We start from the raw sequence: 20068 nt of genomic DNA, 5'->3' as shown, positions 1-20068 counted from the left end.
ATTTATGGGCAACTGCAAATTCATCCAATGTTTAACACTGCTGTCCATCATGGATAGGAGTAGGGTTGCCACCCCTCCATTTTTTTCTGGACTATCCAGAAATCAAATTGATTCTACGGTAGTCCGGAAAACACTGTACAAACTCTCTAAACTGAATAAACGAAAACCAGGACTAGTTGCTTCAGGCAGAACAAACAGACACTTTATTACGTGAGCGCTTTCGGGAAATTCAATGACTTCCCTTCCTCAGACAAAAGCATATGCTTGCAAGCTTCAATAAATGAGCCTTAATGCATAAATTAAACATCAAGTCAATCAGAATGGAAAGATGGCTGAATGAATGAACGAATTAATGAAGTTTGGACTGGGAAGTCCAATAGCATTTACTGTCTGTTTTTTTCCTTGTCTCTGTAAAAAAAAAAAAAATCTCTTGTTTTCCCACCTTACTGAACTAGAGTAGTCCAGTTTCAGAGTTGCTGATCCCTGGGCTTTGTTTTTAGTTCCTGTTACTGATCCATTGCCTTATTAGGAAGGAGGGAAGTTTCTTTGCTTACCAGTGGGAGTGGGAAGCACTGAGCAGCCTTTTTGTCCGAATTGGTGAAGTTTCAGCCAGAAACTAGTAGTCCATTGGTCGTTTTGGGCCAATTCTAGCTCCTTTTAGCCCCTGCTATAAAACACGCTAAACACGCGTTTTCCAGCTTGTACCAACTCAGCACAGATCCTCGTGGTGGCCTGCAGAGTGATCCAAGCAGCAGAGAGCTAAAAGAGTGACTTTCTACCAGATATAAGTATTTTTTGTGGCTTTCCCACTGTTATTAAGCTAGCGACTGCATTTCGCCTGTTTTACTGCTACTTTAAGTGATTTCTGCACTTTACACTGTTTAATGCACTTTAAGTTACTAATTGTTGCAAATTGTTTCTGTAGGCTACACACTAAAGTGCGCTAGCGATTTACAGCATTTATAGCATTTACTGTCTGTTTTTTCCTTATCTCTGTAATAAAACAAAAAAATCTCTTGTTTTCCCGCCTTACTGAACTAGAGTAGTCCAGTTTCAGAGTTGCTGATCCCTGGGCTTTGTTTTTAGTTCCTGTTACTGATCCATTGCCTTATTAGGAAGGAGGGAAGTTTCTTTGCTTACCAGTGGAAGTGGAAGCACTGGCGCCTTTTGTCCGATTTGGTGAAGTTTCAGCCAGAAACTAGTAGTCCATTGGTCGTTTGGGCCAATTCCTAGCTCCCTTCAGCCCCTGCTATAAAACACGCTAAACGCGTTAGCTGAGTTGCCACTGTTGCACACAAGAGCAGCGGTTAAACTATTCGGGCCATCTAAATTCCACTCTTCAAATTTCCCTTAGAACTACCTTCCTCGAGCTGTACTGCTGATCTAACCAGCATATCCTATAACTGAAAAGTTCATCTCTACTTAATTCCCAAGTAGACTATTCTCTATCTGTAAAGCCTAGCACTTACTCCTACAGTACTTGCACCTTGATAAAGCACTCTTATTATAGATAGTACCCCACCAGCCTAAAACCCACTTCCCCCGGAGTCCTTTGATAGTCTCTTTATCTACTACTTCTAGTATGTCGAGGATCAGTTGCTAGTGTCCTCTCCAGCTCAACTGGTGAACCTGGGAATATTGAGGCAATGTTACAATTGCCTCATGTACACAGACAATCCTCTCCTTCTCCCACAAAACACAAATACATGAGAGATGCAACTATACGGCCAAACTGGAGGCTGAGCTCTCTCAACATAGGACTGGCAAGACCAAACAGGAGGAGAAGGTAACCACACACAATACATACCCAGTCACACATGGTACCATCACAACTTCAAATCATACACATACTCACACAAAGACATACTGGAGGCTCTGATCAAAAATTTACCAAAACAGCAGAGGCCACCAAAGCAGACACCCAAACAACTACCACCTCACGACCCAACACATGCAACACATAGACCACACAGTCAGAGTGTCAAACAGTCACAGCCCTTAAGGCCAAACAAAATGCCAGACACACTTGTCATTGGTGATTCCATAGTGAGACACACTGACGTCCCGCTCACCAGACTGAGTAAGGAGAAGGTCACAGTAAGCTGCCTGTCGGGCACTAGAATCCGCCACATAACGCAAGCACTCAGGTCTCTCAACAGCAGGTACAAGTGCGACTCTGTCATTGTCCACGCTGGTGTCAACGACCTGAGACGTACCTCCTTGGACTACATGAAAAGGGACATCGAGGAGCTCTCTGATTATGTAGCCCAGGCAGGTATGACCCTGACCTTGAGCAGTATCCTACCTTCACCTAGAATGATGCCACAATACAGTGATAAGATGATCAGCTTTAATAATTGGCTTAAATTCTGGTGTCATTCAAAGGGGATCAATGTCTGTCTGCCTGGGATGACATGCTGGACAAGCCACGCCGCTGCTTCATGAGGGACGGCTTGCACCTGTCACCCTGGGCTTCCGGATATTGGCAAAGGCTCTTGCCACCCCATAGTGCCTTTTTAGGCAAGGCTCAAGTTCTAAGCCTACCAGCCTAGGACCTCAAAAAGGAAAAAAACTAAGGGTAATGCTGCTCAATGCCCGAAGTCTCAATCTCAAGATGCACTTTTCGAGGCCCTTCTCAATATGGAGAACATCGATGTCTGTGCTGTGACAGAAACCTGGTTCAAGGCTCCTGAGAGCACCCCAGCACTAACAGGTTTCACCTCATATCATGCTCTGGCCCCAAAATCCGGACAACACCAAGAAAGGAGGGGGGTGTCCATATTCATAAAGGACACCCACACCTTAAGGTTGGTGGCAACGCACGATGCATCGGAGACCATCCAGGTGCAATTAACCATAGGCAAGACTGCTCTGCAATTTGTAGCATGTTACAGGCCACCCTCTCAAACTCAGGAACCTCACATGGCCTTCCTGAAAACATTGGAGGGATAAATGTATCTCCAAACACCATCATACTAGGTGACTTCAACTACCCTAATATAGACTGGGAACACTACTCAAGCCCGAACACTCTAACCCAAAGATTCCTGGAGTTCATAAACTCAAATGCCATGGAACAACTAGTCACCATCCCCACAAGAGGAGAAAACATACTTGATCTCATCATCACGAACATGGGATCAAAATGTTCAACACCGGAAGTATACCCTCACTGGTGAGATCAGATCATAAACTAATCTCGCTGGAGGTCCTCATCCCGCCCCACCTGAAACAAAAAGACCAAAGTGAAAAACTTCTCAAAAGCCGATTTCACACTTCTAAAACTAGTGTGGTCTCCTTTAAGGCCCCTGAGCCAGTGGTAAACATTACTCAAACCGCTGAATCACTTACAAATGCCTTCTACCAGCACCTACAGGACTGCATGGATCAGGCAATCCCAAACAAAACTAAGACTCTCTGTACCAAAGGCAAGCGTCCAGTCTGGTGGACCCCAGCCATAAACAAGCTCTACAACAAAAGGAGGAAGCTACTACAAGATAGAGCAAAATCCTTGAAAGGTAAGACACCTTTGATCATTATAAGTAAAAAACTAAGAGCTCTCATAAAATCATCCAAGGCAAATTTTGAGAGAAAAATCGCCAAGGACTCTAAAGACAATCATAAGGCCTTCTTTAGCTATGTTAGAAACCTAGGAGGAAACTCCCAGATATGCTCAGAATTAGTTCAAAATGATGTGAAAATTACTGAACCTACACACATTACTAACATACTGGCTGACAGGTTCAGTGCAAACTCCCCCCCCAAAAGGAGAGATATCTATTCCAGAGGATTGTAGCCCCCCAAACATCTCCAATGCCCAGGTGAGAACTGCCTCACTAAGGCAAAAACACAGCATCCATGGGACCGGATGGTGTCCCCGGCTGTGTGCTTCATGAACTCAACGAGGAATTAAACCCACAGTTAGGACAGCTGTTTAATCTTAGCCTCACCTCAGGATACGTACCCAAGGAGTGGCGCACGGCGACTGTGGTCCCACTGCATAAGGGCGGTGTCTCCACAGACCCTGGAAATTACCGCCCCATTAGCTTGACAAGCCTTATCTGCAAAGCCATGGAGAGGATCATAATGGAACTCATAAATAAAGACATAGGGAACTTGCAGACTTTGGATCCAACCCAGTTTGGCTTTGTCAAAGGCAGATCCTGCCTCTTAAACTTGGTTGACTTTTTCGAGACAGTCACCAAGGCCATTGATGAGGGAAAGGCAGTCCATGCAGCCTACCTCGACCTGGCAAAGGCCTTCGACACAATACCCCACTCAGGTATCATCGAAAAACTCATCAGCTTGAATGTAAACCCATACATCACAAGATGGGTTGCAAACTGGCTAAGTGACAGAACCCACAGGGTCAGAGTTGCTGGAGCCATGTCAGACTCAAAGCCTGTCACAAGTGGTGTCCCACAGGGCTCAGTCCTGGGTCCACTCTTGTTCGGCATCTACTTTTCTGAAGTACAAGCAAACACAGGAGGGTTATGGCTGACAAAGTTTGCAGATGACTGCAAACTGGGCGCCATAGTCGAAAACACATCTGACACAGATATCCTCCAGAAGGGCCTCACAGAAACGGATAACTGGTGCCAGAGCCATGGCCTGAAGTTAAATGCCAAAAAATGCATAGTCATACCCTTCGGGAAAAACAAGGTTACCCCTAGCTACCATATAGGTGGCAATCCACTGAGCACAGAAAAAGTCATCAGGGATCTGGGGACCCAAGTTGACAGTAGCCTGTCGTTTGACACTCATGTTGCTAAAGTAGTTAGGAAAACCTTCTATATCGCCCACCTGATCATGAAGGGATTCACATCTAGATCAAGGAAGGTCATCGTCCCCTGTACTCATCACTCATTAGACCTATGATTGAGTACAATGCCCCGTTCGGAATGTATCTGACCAGACACCTGCTGCAGCTTGAAAGGCCCCAAAAGTTCCTCACCAAAAGGATAAAGGGTCTCAAAAATATGTCTTATGCTGCCCGACTGAAAGAACTCCAGCTCTATTCAGTCTCATACCGCTTGCTCAGAGGTGACCTGTGCCTGACATATAAGGCCATGTCAAACCCAGATTTGATGAATATGCTTCACCTCAAAAAATCTAGATCCCTCAGAACCACAAGGGCGGGAGACTTAAACCTTGACACGGTTATAAACAGAACGTGCTGGAGGGACAGATTCATCACCCAGAGACTCCCTATGCTGTGGAACAAAATCCCAGTACATGTGAGGCAGAGCACCTCGCTGGCCTTGTTCAAGAGGAATCTTGACCAATGGATGGGAGATCGCAGATATACCCCAGGGATTACTTCAGTGTCACTGCTTGACAGAGGCACAGAAAAATGATAGGCATAGTTTTTATTCAAACTAAAGGGGTGGCGAAAGCCACATAACTATGGGCTAGGCTTATAAATGCCCTTGGGCAGATAGCCTAGTATGAACCTATGAACCTAAGTGTGCACAATTTGTAAAACATCTGTTATATGCATACTTGAGGTACGATGAAAATCTGCCAAATACCAAAAGCACTAAAAATGTACAAGAAATTCACTTGCTTCCTATTTCTAGTACACATGAATTGGGGGAGGTAACGGATTTTCTTTTAAGAATAGGACATAAGGTGTTTACATAAGTGTAAGAATGGTATTAATAACAAAAATTACACAACAGATAAAATCAGAACATAATTGTATTTATAAATGATAGCAGAGTAAGCTCTTGTGTGCAAATAACAATGCTAGAACTTCAAGGTGTGAATAAACATATGTTACATGGAAGGTTGCAAACAGTCAAACTTCCAACCTTGCAAGATGGTTGAATAAGTGGTACGAAGGAACATTTCTACCTGATGATGCATGGGTTTAAATAACATATTCTCAAAATACCTTTGTTACAGCATACATTTGTGGCAGGATACAAATGTACTCCAAGTCTACAGGGTGCAAATGTACCACAACATTACTAGATATAGCTGTGCTCAAAAAAACACTATTAGAAGATGTCAGTGGAACAGTAAATTGTCATTGCAGTTTATGCAGAGCTGTTACATGGATACATATTACTCATGAATAAGTGGTGAATGCATATTCGTATACTTTTGTAATGAGCTTAAACCTATAAGTATGCTAATGATGGAGCTTAAGCAGTGTCCTATTAACTATTAAGATGGGGAATTATAAATAGTTGTTTTCATTTCCATTTGAGGGGCTAGAATATTGATAATTACGTCAACCAGTAAAAAGTATGCTTTTTCTTCCATCTGTTTTAGTTCTGTAATGTCAACAAGCTGCTCTCATTGGACTTACCAGCATAAAATGGCAACTATGTTTATATGGTACGGAAAACTTTGATGTATCTTTCAATCATATGATGTTAATATTTCTATGCTTCAGTATTAGAAAGACTTGTGAAGTTACATTGATGTTTATATACTCTTATTACACCTGGTTTGAATTAGCAGCTCATAACAAAGCAAAAGAAAATATATCCACAGAAGACACCAAGATCCCCCAAGAGGAGGCCTGTCCTAACCAAATACCTGGTGTCAAAACTATGGATTAAAGCTAAATGCCAAAAAGTGCATAATCATATCCTTTGGCAAGCAAGACTCCCCTTGTAGCTATCACACTGAAAACTCCCATCTGAAAACTGATTCTGTAGTCTGGGATCTGGAATCCCATGACCTTTGATCACCACATATCCACTCCGGTAAAGAAGTAATTTTTCATTGCATGGCTTATATCTAACGGAATTGTGTCCAGATCCAGGTATACAATTGTTCCACTGTGCTCTGCACTTATTAGGCTTATCATTGAGTATTCAGTATGTACCTGTCCAAACATTGCCACAACTGGAAAGATCATGATGACATCTAAGGGCCTAAATCATAAAAAAATATGCAAACCATCTCAAGGCCTTGTACTTCTTAGTATCACACAGTCTAGTGAGTGGCTTCTGGCTTGCATAGAGAGCTTCAATGGACCATATTCTGTTAGCTCTATTACACCTTCACAAGTCCAGTGGTATCAAGCACCTGCTCAATGGATCACAATCTATTTTGAAATCTCAATAAAACATGTTAGAGGGACAGGTTTGTATTACACAAAATACCAATTCTATGGAACAGTCTTCCACTCCACATAAAGCAAAGCACATCTCATGCTCTACTCGGGACAAATTTATGGGCAACTGCAAATTCATCCAATGTTTGACACTGCTGTCCATCATGGATAGGAGTAGGGTTGCCACCCCTCCATTTTTTTCTGGACTATCCGGAAATCAAATTGATTCTACGGTAGTCCGGAAAACACTGTACAAACTCTGGTATTCTGTTTCAAAAAAAGAAAACAGACTATCGGAGTTTGTAAATCGGCTGATTTACTATACTTTTTTACAGAAAAGCATAGTAAATCAGTCGAAAGCAGGAATTAGGAATGGAAAAAGAGGGTGCTCCCCACCTGATGATGTCACACAATGGTCAGAGTGTGGGCGGGAGAAAGGGCAGGGTGGGCGTGGATACTGGTGATGTGAGTGGGTGTGGCCTTACTCCAGGTTTAGCCACAACGAAAGGTGGCAACCCTAGATAGGAGAAACATTTATTTGTCTTTGTTCGGCCTATCTCTGGGTTACGTGAATGCACAATATAAGGCCTAAAACCAACTATGGGAATGTAAGGCTAGGCTTTTTAAGATCCTCACAGATCAACTGCCAAGTAAATACCTATGGACTTATGAAATAAGGTGATGCAAGTTGTACAATGATGGAATAGTTCTTTAATTTATTTACCTCCACATCACACGATAAAACACCTACTTTAAAAGATAGGAAGGAAAACTGTATTTAAAAAAAAACATTAATTACACTCACAGTTAGAAAATATAATTCAGAATTTCAAAAGTTTCTTTTTTAAAGTCAACCTAGACAAAGAAAAAAAATACAAATTTAAATACAGTTCTAGCAGTCACCTATGCCCTCCCTTTTTGATAACATATGACAGTCCAAATGCTACATATCTTTTTCTTCTGAAAACTGAGAAAGTAAATACATTTAGAAAAGATATTGAAACACATTTCTGAATAATTGTACGCAATAAAAATATGCTCAGGCACTCAACATTTTTCATCAGAGACAACAGATGTTATGTTAAATATAAAACAATAATGAGTGTCATTTGGTAACTTTGCTACAAATCTCAAAACAGCATTGTGCAGACTTCAACTTTTGCATACATCTTTGGCAAAAACAGCAGCAGAATAATAAACTGTTTTAAAAAAATTAACAGCATTTTGCGAAAAGCCTTTATAGTAGCAGTCTCTAGACTTCTGCACACATTGCGCATGTAGAAAGACACCATCATCAATCCCTTTTTTCTACATGGTGTCAGAGTGTTGTGTCAACTGTCACCATCTCTCTCAATTTAATGCCATTCTCCTACCTTCCTTGACAGTTACGCCTGACTGTCACAGGTCTTCTCTAATACAATCTATCCATCTCTTGGCTGAACACCCTCATTTCCTACTGCATTCTTCATCTTTGTCTCAAATTTTATTCACCAAATTGTCTTCTGCTTTTCTGGATATGTGCCCAACCCACCATAATCTGTTCTCTGCAACTGGAGCTACTTTGGCTTCTGCTCTGATGTTCTCATTTCTTTGTCTGTCCCACAGTGTGCATCCCCCCCATCCATCTCTGGCTTCATCTCCATCACCTCTAGCCTTCAGCTCCTTTGGCATTCTTCTGTCATACACTAGCCCCAACACTCTGTGCCAATTGTCTGCAGCCCCTCTGATTCTGTCTTTGACCTCCTCATTCAAACTTCCCTTTTCCTCCACAAACCCTCCCAAGGTACTTGAAGCTGTTAACCTATTCCACTATTTTCCCTTCAACCTCAGTTTTACCATTTGCTGCCACTACAACTGTTTTTATCTATCCATAATTTCATCTCATGTGCCTTCAGTTTTGCATTCCACTCCTCTATCCTTTGCAGAAGTTTTTGTTCAGAGTCTGCCTGTAATGCCACATCATCTGCATACAGCTACTTTGCTGATCTGTCCCCTACAATCTGTTGATGTATCAGCAGTATAAACAGCAGTGGTCTCAGAGATGAACCCTGATGCACACCCACTCCCACTTGGAACTCCTCTGTGAGACTAAACACTATGCGTATTTAAGTCACAGGGTCTTCGTGCACAGCTTGCACTAATTCTACCAATGTTTCTGAGACTTTGAACCTCAGCAGAACTGCCCAAATCAGCTTTTGTAGGACCTTGTCATATGCTTTCTCCAAATCTAGGAATGGCAAATTGGACTCCTCCCTCATCTCTCGGTTCTTCTCAACTATCTGTCTCACTGCAAACATCGGGTCAGTTGTGCTGTATCCTGACCTGAACCTGAACTCACATCTTACCTTCTACCACTCTGCGTACTTTCATGCAGTGTGGCAGGAGTTTGATGTCTCTGTGCTGCCCACAGTTGTGAATGACCCCTTTTGTTCTTGTACAGTGGCACTAGTATGCTTGTTCTCCAGCCATCTGGGATACATCTTTCTCTATATACTATTATTAGTACCCACAGAATCCATTTTTCTCCTAACTCACCCAACATCTTGATCATATCTCCTGTGACCTCATCTGAGCCTGCTGCTTTCCCCTGACTTAATTTTCCATAGTGCTGCTCTTACTTCTAGGATAGGCTCCTCCTCTTCTTTCATCATAGGCTGTATCTCTGGCAGCAGAGCTTCTGTTGGTTTTTCTTCACTCAGAAGATGCTGAAAGTACTCTTTCCATCTCCCTTTGATTTCCTGTGGGCTGGTGAGCAGACTGATACTGGCATCCCTTAAGAAGGATGTCTGACTACCTTCTTTATCTTTCTGTTTTTGCCTTGCAAGCTGATATAGAGTCTTTGTGACATCTACTAAGTCACTTTCCAGAAGCTGTTAAGAGTGCCTCTAATGCCTTGCTCTTTGCTACTGCAACTCCTCTCTTAGCCTCTTTGTTAGCCAAACAGTATTCCTTCTTTGCCTGGTTTGCCTTTTCTCTTTCCAACTTTTTCCTGCACTTCTTTCTTTTGATGACTTCCTGGACTTTTGCATTCCACCACCATCTTTCCTTATGTACGTTATTTCCATACCCTGGCTTGGTCACATACCTGTTCTATAGTGCTCACACATGCTGTTTTGATGTGCTGCCATTCTTCTTCAACTCCATCTATTTCCTCTTCTTCCTGAGGTGCTAAAGCCATGAGTAACTCTTCAATTTTTGTGCATTCCCTGCAGTCAACTTCCAGGTCTTCAGTCTGGTCTCTGTTCACCTTAGAGCTTTTTCTGATCACTGTTTGCAGCTTATTGTGGCAACCAGTGGTTTATACTGTGGGCTGACTATGCAAACACTGATTCTACCCCACTCCTCTTTCCTCACTATGAGGACGTCTACCTGAGTTGCATGTTGGCCACTCTTGTATAAGATCTTGTGACCATCTCTCTTACTGAACCATATGCTGGTCGCCATCAAGCCATCTGCTAGAAATCTATAATGGCCACGCCTTTATTCCTGTTGCCCCACCAGTGTCGACCAAGGCAGTCGTCATATCCTGTTCTGTCTGTCCTGATATATGCATTCAGGTTACCCATTATCAACACCAGTTCATGCTGTCCTGCTTGATCTAGCAGGTCCTGCAACTGCTGTGTGAATGCACTCTTTTCATCACTATCACAACCTGCTGTGGGGCATAGGCTGAGAGTATGAATACTTCCCTATCCTTCCACTGGAGTCTGATTATAAGGGTCCTTCACTAATTCTAATGACATCCTTCACTGTATTCTAAAGACTCTCCATTACCAGAATTTCTATACCATTTCTAATTTGTCCTCCTGTGCAGTAGACTCTGGACTCCAAGCCATATGGCTTTGCTGCACTGCTCTGCCATCTTATCTACTGGATACTCAGGATGTTCAGCCTCTTCCTTATTATCACGCAATCCACTTCCAAGCTGTATCTTCTCAGTGAACCTACACTGAATGCAGCAATTATTTATTCATGTATAGCAGCTTGATTTGTTTTACATCCAGTTTTTGCTCAGAGCTATCCCATATAGAAAATATAATCTCTGAAATATTTGAACACATAATTTGTCAATATGTTATTTAAATGACAAATAAGAACCAATAATGACACCTAAACAAACAAACACCAAGATATTTAACTGGTTCCCAAGCTTGATCCACTAAATAATAATGATGGGACTGAAATAATGTCATTATTTCAATTTTGTTGGCATAAATCTTCAAGCAATGGTCAGAGCCCAAGAAAGTAAATAATCAAAACCACTCTACAAATGTTCAGTCAGCTATTCATGTTTTGTGTTAGCTGAGAAAAGAAAAATACCATTAGAGTAAACTAACAAAATGTGAAGGCAAGTCTGACCATCACACTTGAAGCAAACAAGAAGTGAGACAAGAATGATCCTTGTAAGCAGAAGTGAAACTTGAGTAAAAACAAATAATAGTACAACACTCTCTTTTCAACGGATAAGACTGGCCCCAGTGTCTCTTCCCAGACCTAAAAGAAGCAGAGTGAATAATTTAACTATGGCAAACTGTACCACAAGCCTTACACATGGCTATAAATAAAGGCTTAGCTGCTTCAGACTTATCTTAAGCTTGGTAGAACCAGTCAAGTAAAATAGTGATTGTAGGTTTCTAAATCCATGCTGGAAATCTCCTATCTTACTTGTTTCAAAAATTCTACAAGCTGTTCTTTGATTAATTTCTCAAAGATTTTAGATAAGTATTGGTCGGCTGTTCTTTGATTAACTTCTCAAAGACTTTAGATAAGTATTGGTCTGTAGTTTGATACTGACTTATTACCCCCCCCCTCTTAAAAGGAACCAGCACTGTAATTTCGCCTCCTTATAGAAATATACGTGTTCTACAACAGAGGAGATGAAAATATAAAGAATGGTCTGTAATCTCTCTCTCTCCTCTGGGCCAGTGATCAAGGAGCCTCAATCCTCACAGTGAGAAAGAAATAGACACACACAGTATTTTCAGATGCAACCCTCTGCACCAAATAAAATTTTCCATAACAGCACACAGGGAATGCACACTCCAGTCCCGGAGCTGGGCTTTCTCCCCAGGCCCCAAATAAAGCTCCCTACCCACCACTACAGAGCTGAGTCCTTAGCTAGGTGTTCCAAGAAAAGTCCTCAACCACCCTCTCAGTGAAATTAGTGCTCTCAGTGTCCCTGTTCCAAGTAACACACACACACACACACACCTGGGAAAGGCTGGCATAGATTACCCACTCCACCACCTCCACCCAGACTATAAGGTTACCAGAACACCCAAACCAGCTACCTTAAGACTCTTACAAGGGTACCCAATTATGCTTAGTAAAATTAATATTTATACAAATGGTAGTCTTTAACCAAAAAGCAAGACTTTCAGGAACATGGAGACACAGTGCCACTAAATAAATGTAGGTACTCTCAAAGGTTAAATATTTTCTAAAAGACCAGCCAAAATGAAAGGTTTACATATATATATAATAATAAATAAAAAAATGAAAATATTGAATATCTATTTACAATAAACACCAGAGTTTAAGTCACCGGAAATATAAAAAAGAAAAAAAAAACACAGATGGAAAGACACAGATAGATACAGAAAACCTACATTTAGCTAATCTCACTATATTTTTCTAACTGACTAAAGAATTACGATTCCTTAGTTACTTACTAAAGCAAGGCAAGATGAAAATGGATGAGTGTTTCTTGTTAAGTCCAAAAACTGAGTGCACACCTCACATTTTTCATGAGTATTCATATAAAATTTCAGTGCTGGCTACAGAATGATATCACATGTGGTCACCTGACTCTGTGGTTTCTCACACTACCCCCTCACTAGAAACTGAGCCAGGATCTGGCACTGATGCGTCATAATACACACACAGAACTTTATCTAAGGCTTATTATAGCATCTGGAAACTAAAACAATTCCAACACTTCCATCCTTCCCACAGAAACTAAGAAGCCGTTATCTGGCTGCATTCAGACCTGTGAGAGAAAATCTTTACAGTCTAAACCAATTTATTTAATTTGAGGCTATTTTTCTTGAGGTTAGCTGGGCTGAGCTTAACCTCTTCCCTTCCAGTATCCTCTGTTAAAAGATATACATTTTGTCAGTTACAGCAATACAGTCTAACATAGATATATATTCTTTTTATATCAAGCAGGATCCACTACTGATACATTTTTAACAGAAGCAACTTTACAAATACATTTTTAACACAACCATCTATACAAATCAGTTTGATATTCAAATGACATATAATTATTGACAAAACTACAGCTAGCTATGCTAGCATATGTTACACATGCACTGCTCTACTCTCCCTGGCACAACTGGCAATACCTCACATCATCCATGCTGAATACTCAGAAGGTCACTACCATTCAGTCAAATAAAGGTCTGGTCTGACTAGTATTTACTGCCCAAAAACTTGCTCAATCATGGACATTGAAAATGACAAGCCATTCACAGAACATTTATGTAAGTCTAAATACTGATTTGGTAGCTTAAGCCATCTACTAAAACATTTTTAAAATAAGATGACAGGTACAGACACAATGAACAAGACCAGTCACAACATTGAACCCTGTGCCTCAATATTCACTGACTTAATATTTCACAGTTCTCCTTCCATGCCACAAATCTACCTCATATCAACTAACTAGTTCGCTATCAACTCACACATCTGAGTCCTACAGTCATACTTTTTTCCCACGAAATACTAGACAGGCACAGTGACATATGTCTTAATAAAATTAACAGCATCAGATAAACTCCTCACATATACCCTTGGCAGCTGCAGGGGAACAGAACAAGAAAACGTTAGATTGATAGGATCCTCCACTGTCTGACTCTGTGTGGTTAACCATCTACATGACTACATTCAGGAACTCTACCAGCCTACCTCAAAAAAAAAAAAAAAAAAAATTGGAATATTTTCTGTTAAGGAGATAAGGATGACTGATTTTCTAGACCATCATCTATGCAAGGGAAATGTTTCCATCAATTTTCTGGTATGTATCTTTCCTGTCCCCAAGAAGAGATTCAGCAGTTGTTCAAGTAGCGGCTCACAGAGCACATCTGAGAGCTCTAACAATCCTCTCAGCATTTGGGAGGAGAGTGGCTTATTAACTAGGTGCCTTACTAAGCCCTTTGAACTCTTTCTATACCTGCTCAAGGGATGGCTGGTTACCCACCTGATGCCATATGAAGTCTTTTGAGCTCTCCTTCTCTCTCTGTTTCTTTGTCATCTATGTATTTATCATCATTCCTGACTACATGTCCCCTTTCAAAATAGTGCCAAGATTTCCTGTTCTTTTTTTTTTATACTATGACACAGTATTTCAGTATATCATGCAGATCTTACTTGCATAATTCTCAGTCTTCTTCCGTAACTCCATCTCAAGTTGACTTCCCTGTGGTGGCCTATAACAACTGAAACTGTTCTAATGATGTTTGTTAGCTCATGTAGTTCTTCGCTGCCTTATGTGTAGCCTTAAATATTTCCGGGTGATATCACAAAATATGTTTCTTCCCTGTCTTCTCTCTTTGTAGTAGGTCTCCCACAAATCTCCCTTTCTTCCTTATTTCACTTTTAGATGTGTGCCTCACCTTGGCAAGTTTTCTTCTGGTCCTTATGTAGACACTCACATCCTGATTTCCATCTTCATAAGCATACCCCTCATTTTTCTTCCATTTCAGCAGTCTTTTGCACTCAGCTTCCCATCAGGTTGGAGTCTACTCTCCCAGAGTCACAAATTTCCGTCCTAGATGACGTTTGCAAACATGGCCCAGGATCTCTGAACCACTAGTACATCATTGGCCACTGCTTAGCAGTAGTTCCTTTAACTGCATCACCTCCACCCCCACTTCTGTGTTGGTAAAGGGGAGGACAAGAACACTTACTCTCCTTATTTAAATACCAATCTGATCCTCTCTTCTTAATTCAGAATTTATGAAAGCCCTAACCCTACTTACTCTTAGAGGATGGAACATCCCATTTCAGTCCACACCACTATGGTGCTTTTCCTCTTTGCTCACACCTTAGTGTTCTCAACCACTATCACATTTCTTTCCTACACCTGCAATACAGGACATCTCAATTTGTTGTTAGATACAGTTAACTGTGAATGCACTGTCCAAAAAAGTACTCTGGATATAAATGTGATTCCGATGTTCATCTCAAATATCTATGATGGTGAAGATGGCATTCTTTTCCATATGACACCAGGAATTTTAACACTATTGATGGCAAAACAGAATCAACATTTTGCAAATTCAGAGAAGGATGCTTCTAAGTCTCCAGGTACTCAAAAGATGCATTAAAAACTTTGTTGCGGAACATGTTTAGTTGGTATGGAAAAGACCAAAAGGGAGGAAATAGGGCATCCTTTGGAGAGAACTCAATGGAAAAAGCATCATAATTTAAAATGTATAACTGGGAATTGGAAGAACTAGTTTCCTAAACAACAAGCTATTCTGTCACTGACAGAACAATAAGAGACTGAATGGATGAACATGGAAACAAAACATTAACAGATAGCGAGAAGAGAAACAAAAACTTACTTCTACTTTCTTTTGTTCTGGGTTCTGATATCGAAGCACTTTACTGGAATGAGAAATAATCTGCTGAATTGTCTTTCTTACAGATGGAATGTCTTCTATGGTTTCTGTTGAGACAAAATCCCTATTAAATATACACATATAAGAATTTCTTGGATATTTAACAAAGTTTATGAATTTAGAAAACCATTACCTTCTTCTTTAAGCTTGAGTACAGCAGCATGAATTACACAAGGTAAAAGGTGCCTTGTGAGGTCTGCTGGTTTTTGAATCGCCAGATAGTGAAGTACCTAGGAGATGCAAAGTACAAAAGGTTATTTTTCTTCTTAAAGATCACAGTTTGTGTCAGCCTTACAGAACACTGCTCAAAACAGCCATGTTGTCACAAGCTAACTTTTATCAGAGACCTTCTATGGCTGGAATTAAATGAAGAAACAAGTAATACTCAAAGGGCACCAGTCACAGAACGTTCCCATTTATCACTCGTATCAGCAAAAGAAAGTCTTCAGCTGTAACTATTCCTTTTAAAACATGCCATACTAATTATTACTGGTAGCTTCAATAACAAAAATGTGTACAATTACTCAATGGCACACTAGGCAGTCTTTACAAACTGTATTTACTTTTAATATTTCTATTTATCTGAAACCTATAATGACAGTAAAAATTGAGCAAATCATCTGGTTGTGCCTACTCAGTTACTTCATTTTATTTAGCCTACATATTTAACTATATTTCTAATGCTTAAATCTGTGTCTTTTAAAAACTTTCACTGGTTTAGCTCTTACTGCCCAGCACAGATTTCAGCTCTTCTAAACACTGCTTCATTATGCCTTTCCTGTGTTAATACTGTTCCCACTCCTCAACTTCATACAGTACACCCTGACCCTTAACATTTCCTTCTCTCAGAAGCAGAATAAAACTTCAACTAGTTCTAGTTAGAGGAATAAGCAACAGTAAACACAACTATACTAATGTCAGTGCCTCAAAAGGTAGCACACTTTCCCTTTCCACTAGAAAATTAGAAAGCTGTGTGTTCTATTCCCACACCAGGTGAATGGATTAATTTTTCCATTACAAACTAGTTGTGTTGCACACCTGAATGTGCACCCTTTAGATGAGAGGTTAAACCAAGGCCCATATTGGTGGCAGCACAGATGGATAGAAAAGATCCCATGGCACCTATTGAAAAGAGTAAAGGAATTTCCCTGGCACTCTGGTCAGATTACCTACAGTTGGCATAAATACCACAGTGGGTCTTCCCTGAAAAGAAGCCACAAGCCTACTGGGTCTAATCTAGTAACATATAAAAATAAATAGTACTATTACTACAGATGCAAACAAGTACTCAGTAATACAAGAACGATGAGTTGACATGTAATATGCTTGAAGTATTAAGCAGCTTCTTTAGTAATTATATAACTAATACTACCATTAATATGTAATGCTGATCAACGTAAGTAGTACATTTACATCCAGTATGTTTTTACCATGTTTTTTACATCTACTGATTTCAATCTAATACTGCTGTTCTTCTTGGTGATAACAATTTTAATAAACATATTTTTTAGAAAAATATAGTTGTATCACTACCTAATGTAAGATAATCAGAACTCCTTCAAAGTTTCTTAAAATGTTTGCAGTTCTTACTGTCAAAAGCTAAACCTGCATCTAAATGAAACAGTGTAAAGCAAAATGACCCCAACAAGTACTTACAACATAAGTTCCCTACAGAAAATGAAAACAGCCATCCCAGCAATAAGCCCTATATAATCAGATATAGACAAATGAGGAAAGAATGCGACAGCCCACAAACTAGGCTACACAAAAGTCGGTACTAGAAGCAACACAACAACAGTGACACATACTCTCACACAGACAGGACTGTCATAATAATGGAGATATGGCATAGTTAATTCAAAAATATGAAAGGAAACACTGACCACCATCAATATAGAAAACAGGAAAAATGAACACGAAAGGAGCATGTGCAAAGATAGTCTTACAGTATGTCAAGGAACAATGCAGGAAAGCCTATTTAGTAGAGACTGACAGACCAAACTGGAAGGTGAATGTTTTACTACTTTCCTGATGAATGGCAACCTGCAACTAACTTATAAATAGTTATATTAGTCAAAGTGTACAGATCATTGTGGTGGGGATATGGAGATCTGCCTCCATGTTAAAAAAATGTTGAGTTGTTTGGTCTACAAGTCTTGATAAAGCAGGCTTTGTTGAATCAGTTTCTGATGCATTACGTTCATGTACAGAAGTATGTTAATGAGGAATGGCAAGCCCATGCTGCATGTGGCCAGCCACACACACAACATCAAATGAGGAGGATAGGTGGTAGACACTACAACTAGTACAGCGAAGCCACCCCTCATTCGAAAAGGAGAGTTCCAATTCCATGGCTACATATGACGACCATATATGCACACCCCAAATGGTGCAGAAAGCCATTAAGCATGGTGTGAAACAGTGTGCTGCAGTACAGTGCAGTAGCCTACCAAATACTACAGAAACACCTTCTTCTTTCGGCTTTTCCCAGTCAGAGGTCGCCACAGCGGATCACCTGTCCGCTCATGATTGGCAGTAGAGTTTTACGGTGTTGAGTTGCCAGCCTGGTGCCCAACCTTCCACGGAAGGCACACACTCGTGCCTAGGGCCAATTTAGAGTGTCCAATCCACCTACAGCATGTATTTGGGATGTGGGAGGAAACCGGAGCACCCGGAGGAAACCCACACAACCACAGAGAGGACATGCAGACTCCGCACAGAAGGCACCCCAGCCGAGGATCGAACCGGAGAACCTCTTGCTGAGGCGACAACGCTAACCGCTGCACCACCGTGGCTCCCCAAATACTACAGAAACACCACAAATCTGTATTTCACCCTGATGTCTGGTAGTACATTCCCCCTAAAATGTGAGTGATGAGTTTTACAGGGCTGATTCACAGCAAGGGGAAGAAAGATAGCAGCACAAAGTGACTGTTTTGGATATGCCTTCTATTATCAGTAGAAGCTGAGCTACCTTGTTAGTGCCACTATGCAGCACTATGTTGGGCGACATGCTTAGTGCATCAGTACATTTTGGACTGAAAAACACTGTTCAGTATTACAAACTGTGGGGAAACTGAGGTACAGTGGTAGTAACAGAATCAGCCAAAATACAAAATATGCAAACTGATTTTTGACACTGGTCAAATCACACTGAACTATGCTGTAGCACGGAACTTACTCTTAACCTCCTGGAGTTGATGTGAATTATAGCAGGGCGTGGCAGGCTTTGCTCCCTATAAATTTTCATTTAAATTTCACGATTTTTTTAGATGACTCAGCTGTAATTATTTTAGAGTGGCAGCTTTCAGTTGACTATCCTGCATATAGGCAAAGGACACAGCCACAGCTTCTTTTATGCATGCATAAATTTAGATTGTGCAGCTGTTATGCAACTCTACACAATACACAATCTAATGTAGCAACTTAACAACTATGCAAAAATTGTGTTACAAGTTTAAGCCCTGTTGACATTCAAAAAGCAATTTTTTTTTTGATGATACTACTTTGAATTCCAGATAAATTAAAATAAATGAACTTCAAATTCAGATTATTTTTTTAATGAGGGAATAAAAGCCTCCACACCCTCACAAGAAGGGGGTGCTCCCTTATGTTTCACTTAATTCATATTAATGAAATTTGTGCTTGCTTTACCTTATGTTAAAAGGTATTTCCTCTGCATTGTCTTCAATTTAGAACAGTGCAGTTTTGCAGTGGTCGCATCAGTGACATTCACACCTAATAAATGCCACTCTTCTTGAGATTTTTACTGTCTTGAAATTTTCTAAATTCTACTACAAATTTGGTCATACGAGACTGAATTTACAGGAACTATGGAATGTACAATATATAGAAGTTAAGTACTTAGCACAATGCTGGATCCTTCCCTTCTTGTCTGCCCAATATGATTTATGGAACCTCAAGCTGTTTGTAGGATCTGATGGCAAATCTACTGCTACAACCTCAGGCCCCTTTAAAAATGATTTTGCCAATCATAGTCTACTGGACAAAGTTACCTCAGACTGAGCGTGACACTAAGGATAAGATGCCTAGGGTAATATATAGTAATAAATGAATGAAAATATCCTTACGGTCCCACAAATGGCAACTGGAGGTAGGATTGTAATACTGGAATGACAGGAATAAAATGATCCAGCATTATGGCAAATGCATAAGTTATGGGTCAGAATGTCAAAGTTACCCAAACTACTGGATGGCATCATGACATGAGACCCTTAAGAACAGTGGCTCTAAAAAGAAACCATAGCCCTGAAAATGTAATCTAATTTTTAGTGCTTCATGAAGTTATGTATTGATGATCAAGTTGCTTATGCACACATTTCATCACTCAAGCACCACCTGAAAAAGG

General features: G+C 40.5%; 1 protein-coding gene across 4 annotated transcripts in view; it reads right to left on the bottom strand.

Annotated features, from left to right (window-relative positions):
* The window catches only part of RAB3GAP1 (RAB3 GTPase activating protein catalytic subunit 1), a 2239542-nt gene that overhangs the window by 345708 nt on the left and 1873766 nt on the right, over nucleotides 1-20068 (bottom strand). For all 4 annotated transcript variants that reach the window (XM_044074944.1, XM_044074945.1, XM_044074942.1 and 1 more), the window contains 2 exons: nucleotides 15833-15929; nucleotides 15643-15746 (listed from right to left, as the gene is read on the bottom strand). In XM_044074944.1, coding sequence (XP_043930879.1) covers nucleotides 15643-15746; nucleotides 15833-15929 — 201 coding nt within the window. The remainder of the gene's footprint in view (nucleotides 1-15642; nucleotides 15747-15832; nucleotides 15930-20068) is intronic.

The sequence above is a fragment of the Protopterus annectens genome, chromosome 6.part0 (genome assembly GCF_019279795.1).
Source record: "Protopterus annectens isolate FY-2018-M chromosome 6.part0, PAN1.0, whole genome shotgun sequence".
NCBI classification, from domain to species: Eukaryota; Metazoa; Chordata; order Ceratodontiformes; family Protopteridae; genus Protopterus; species Protopterus annectens.
The sequence above is the reverse complement of the archived record's forward strand: the minus strand, read 5'-3'. Positions and strand labels throughout refer to the sequence as shown.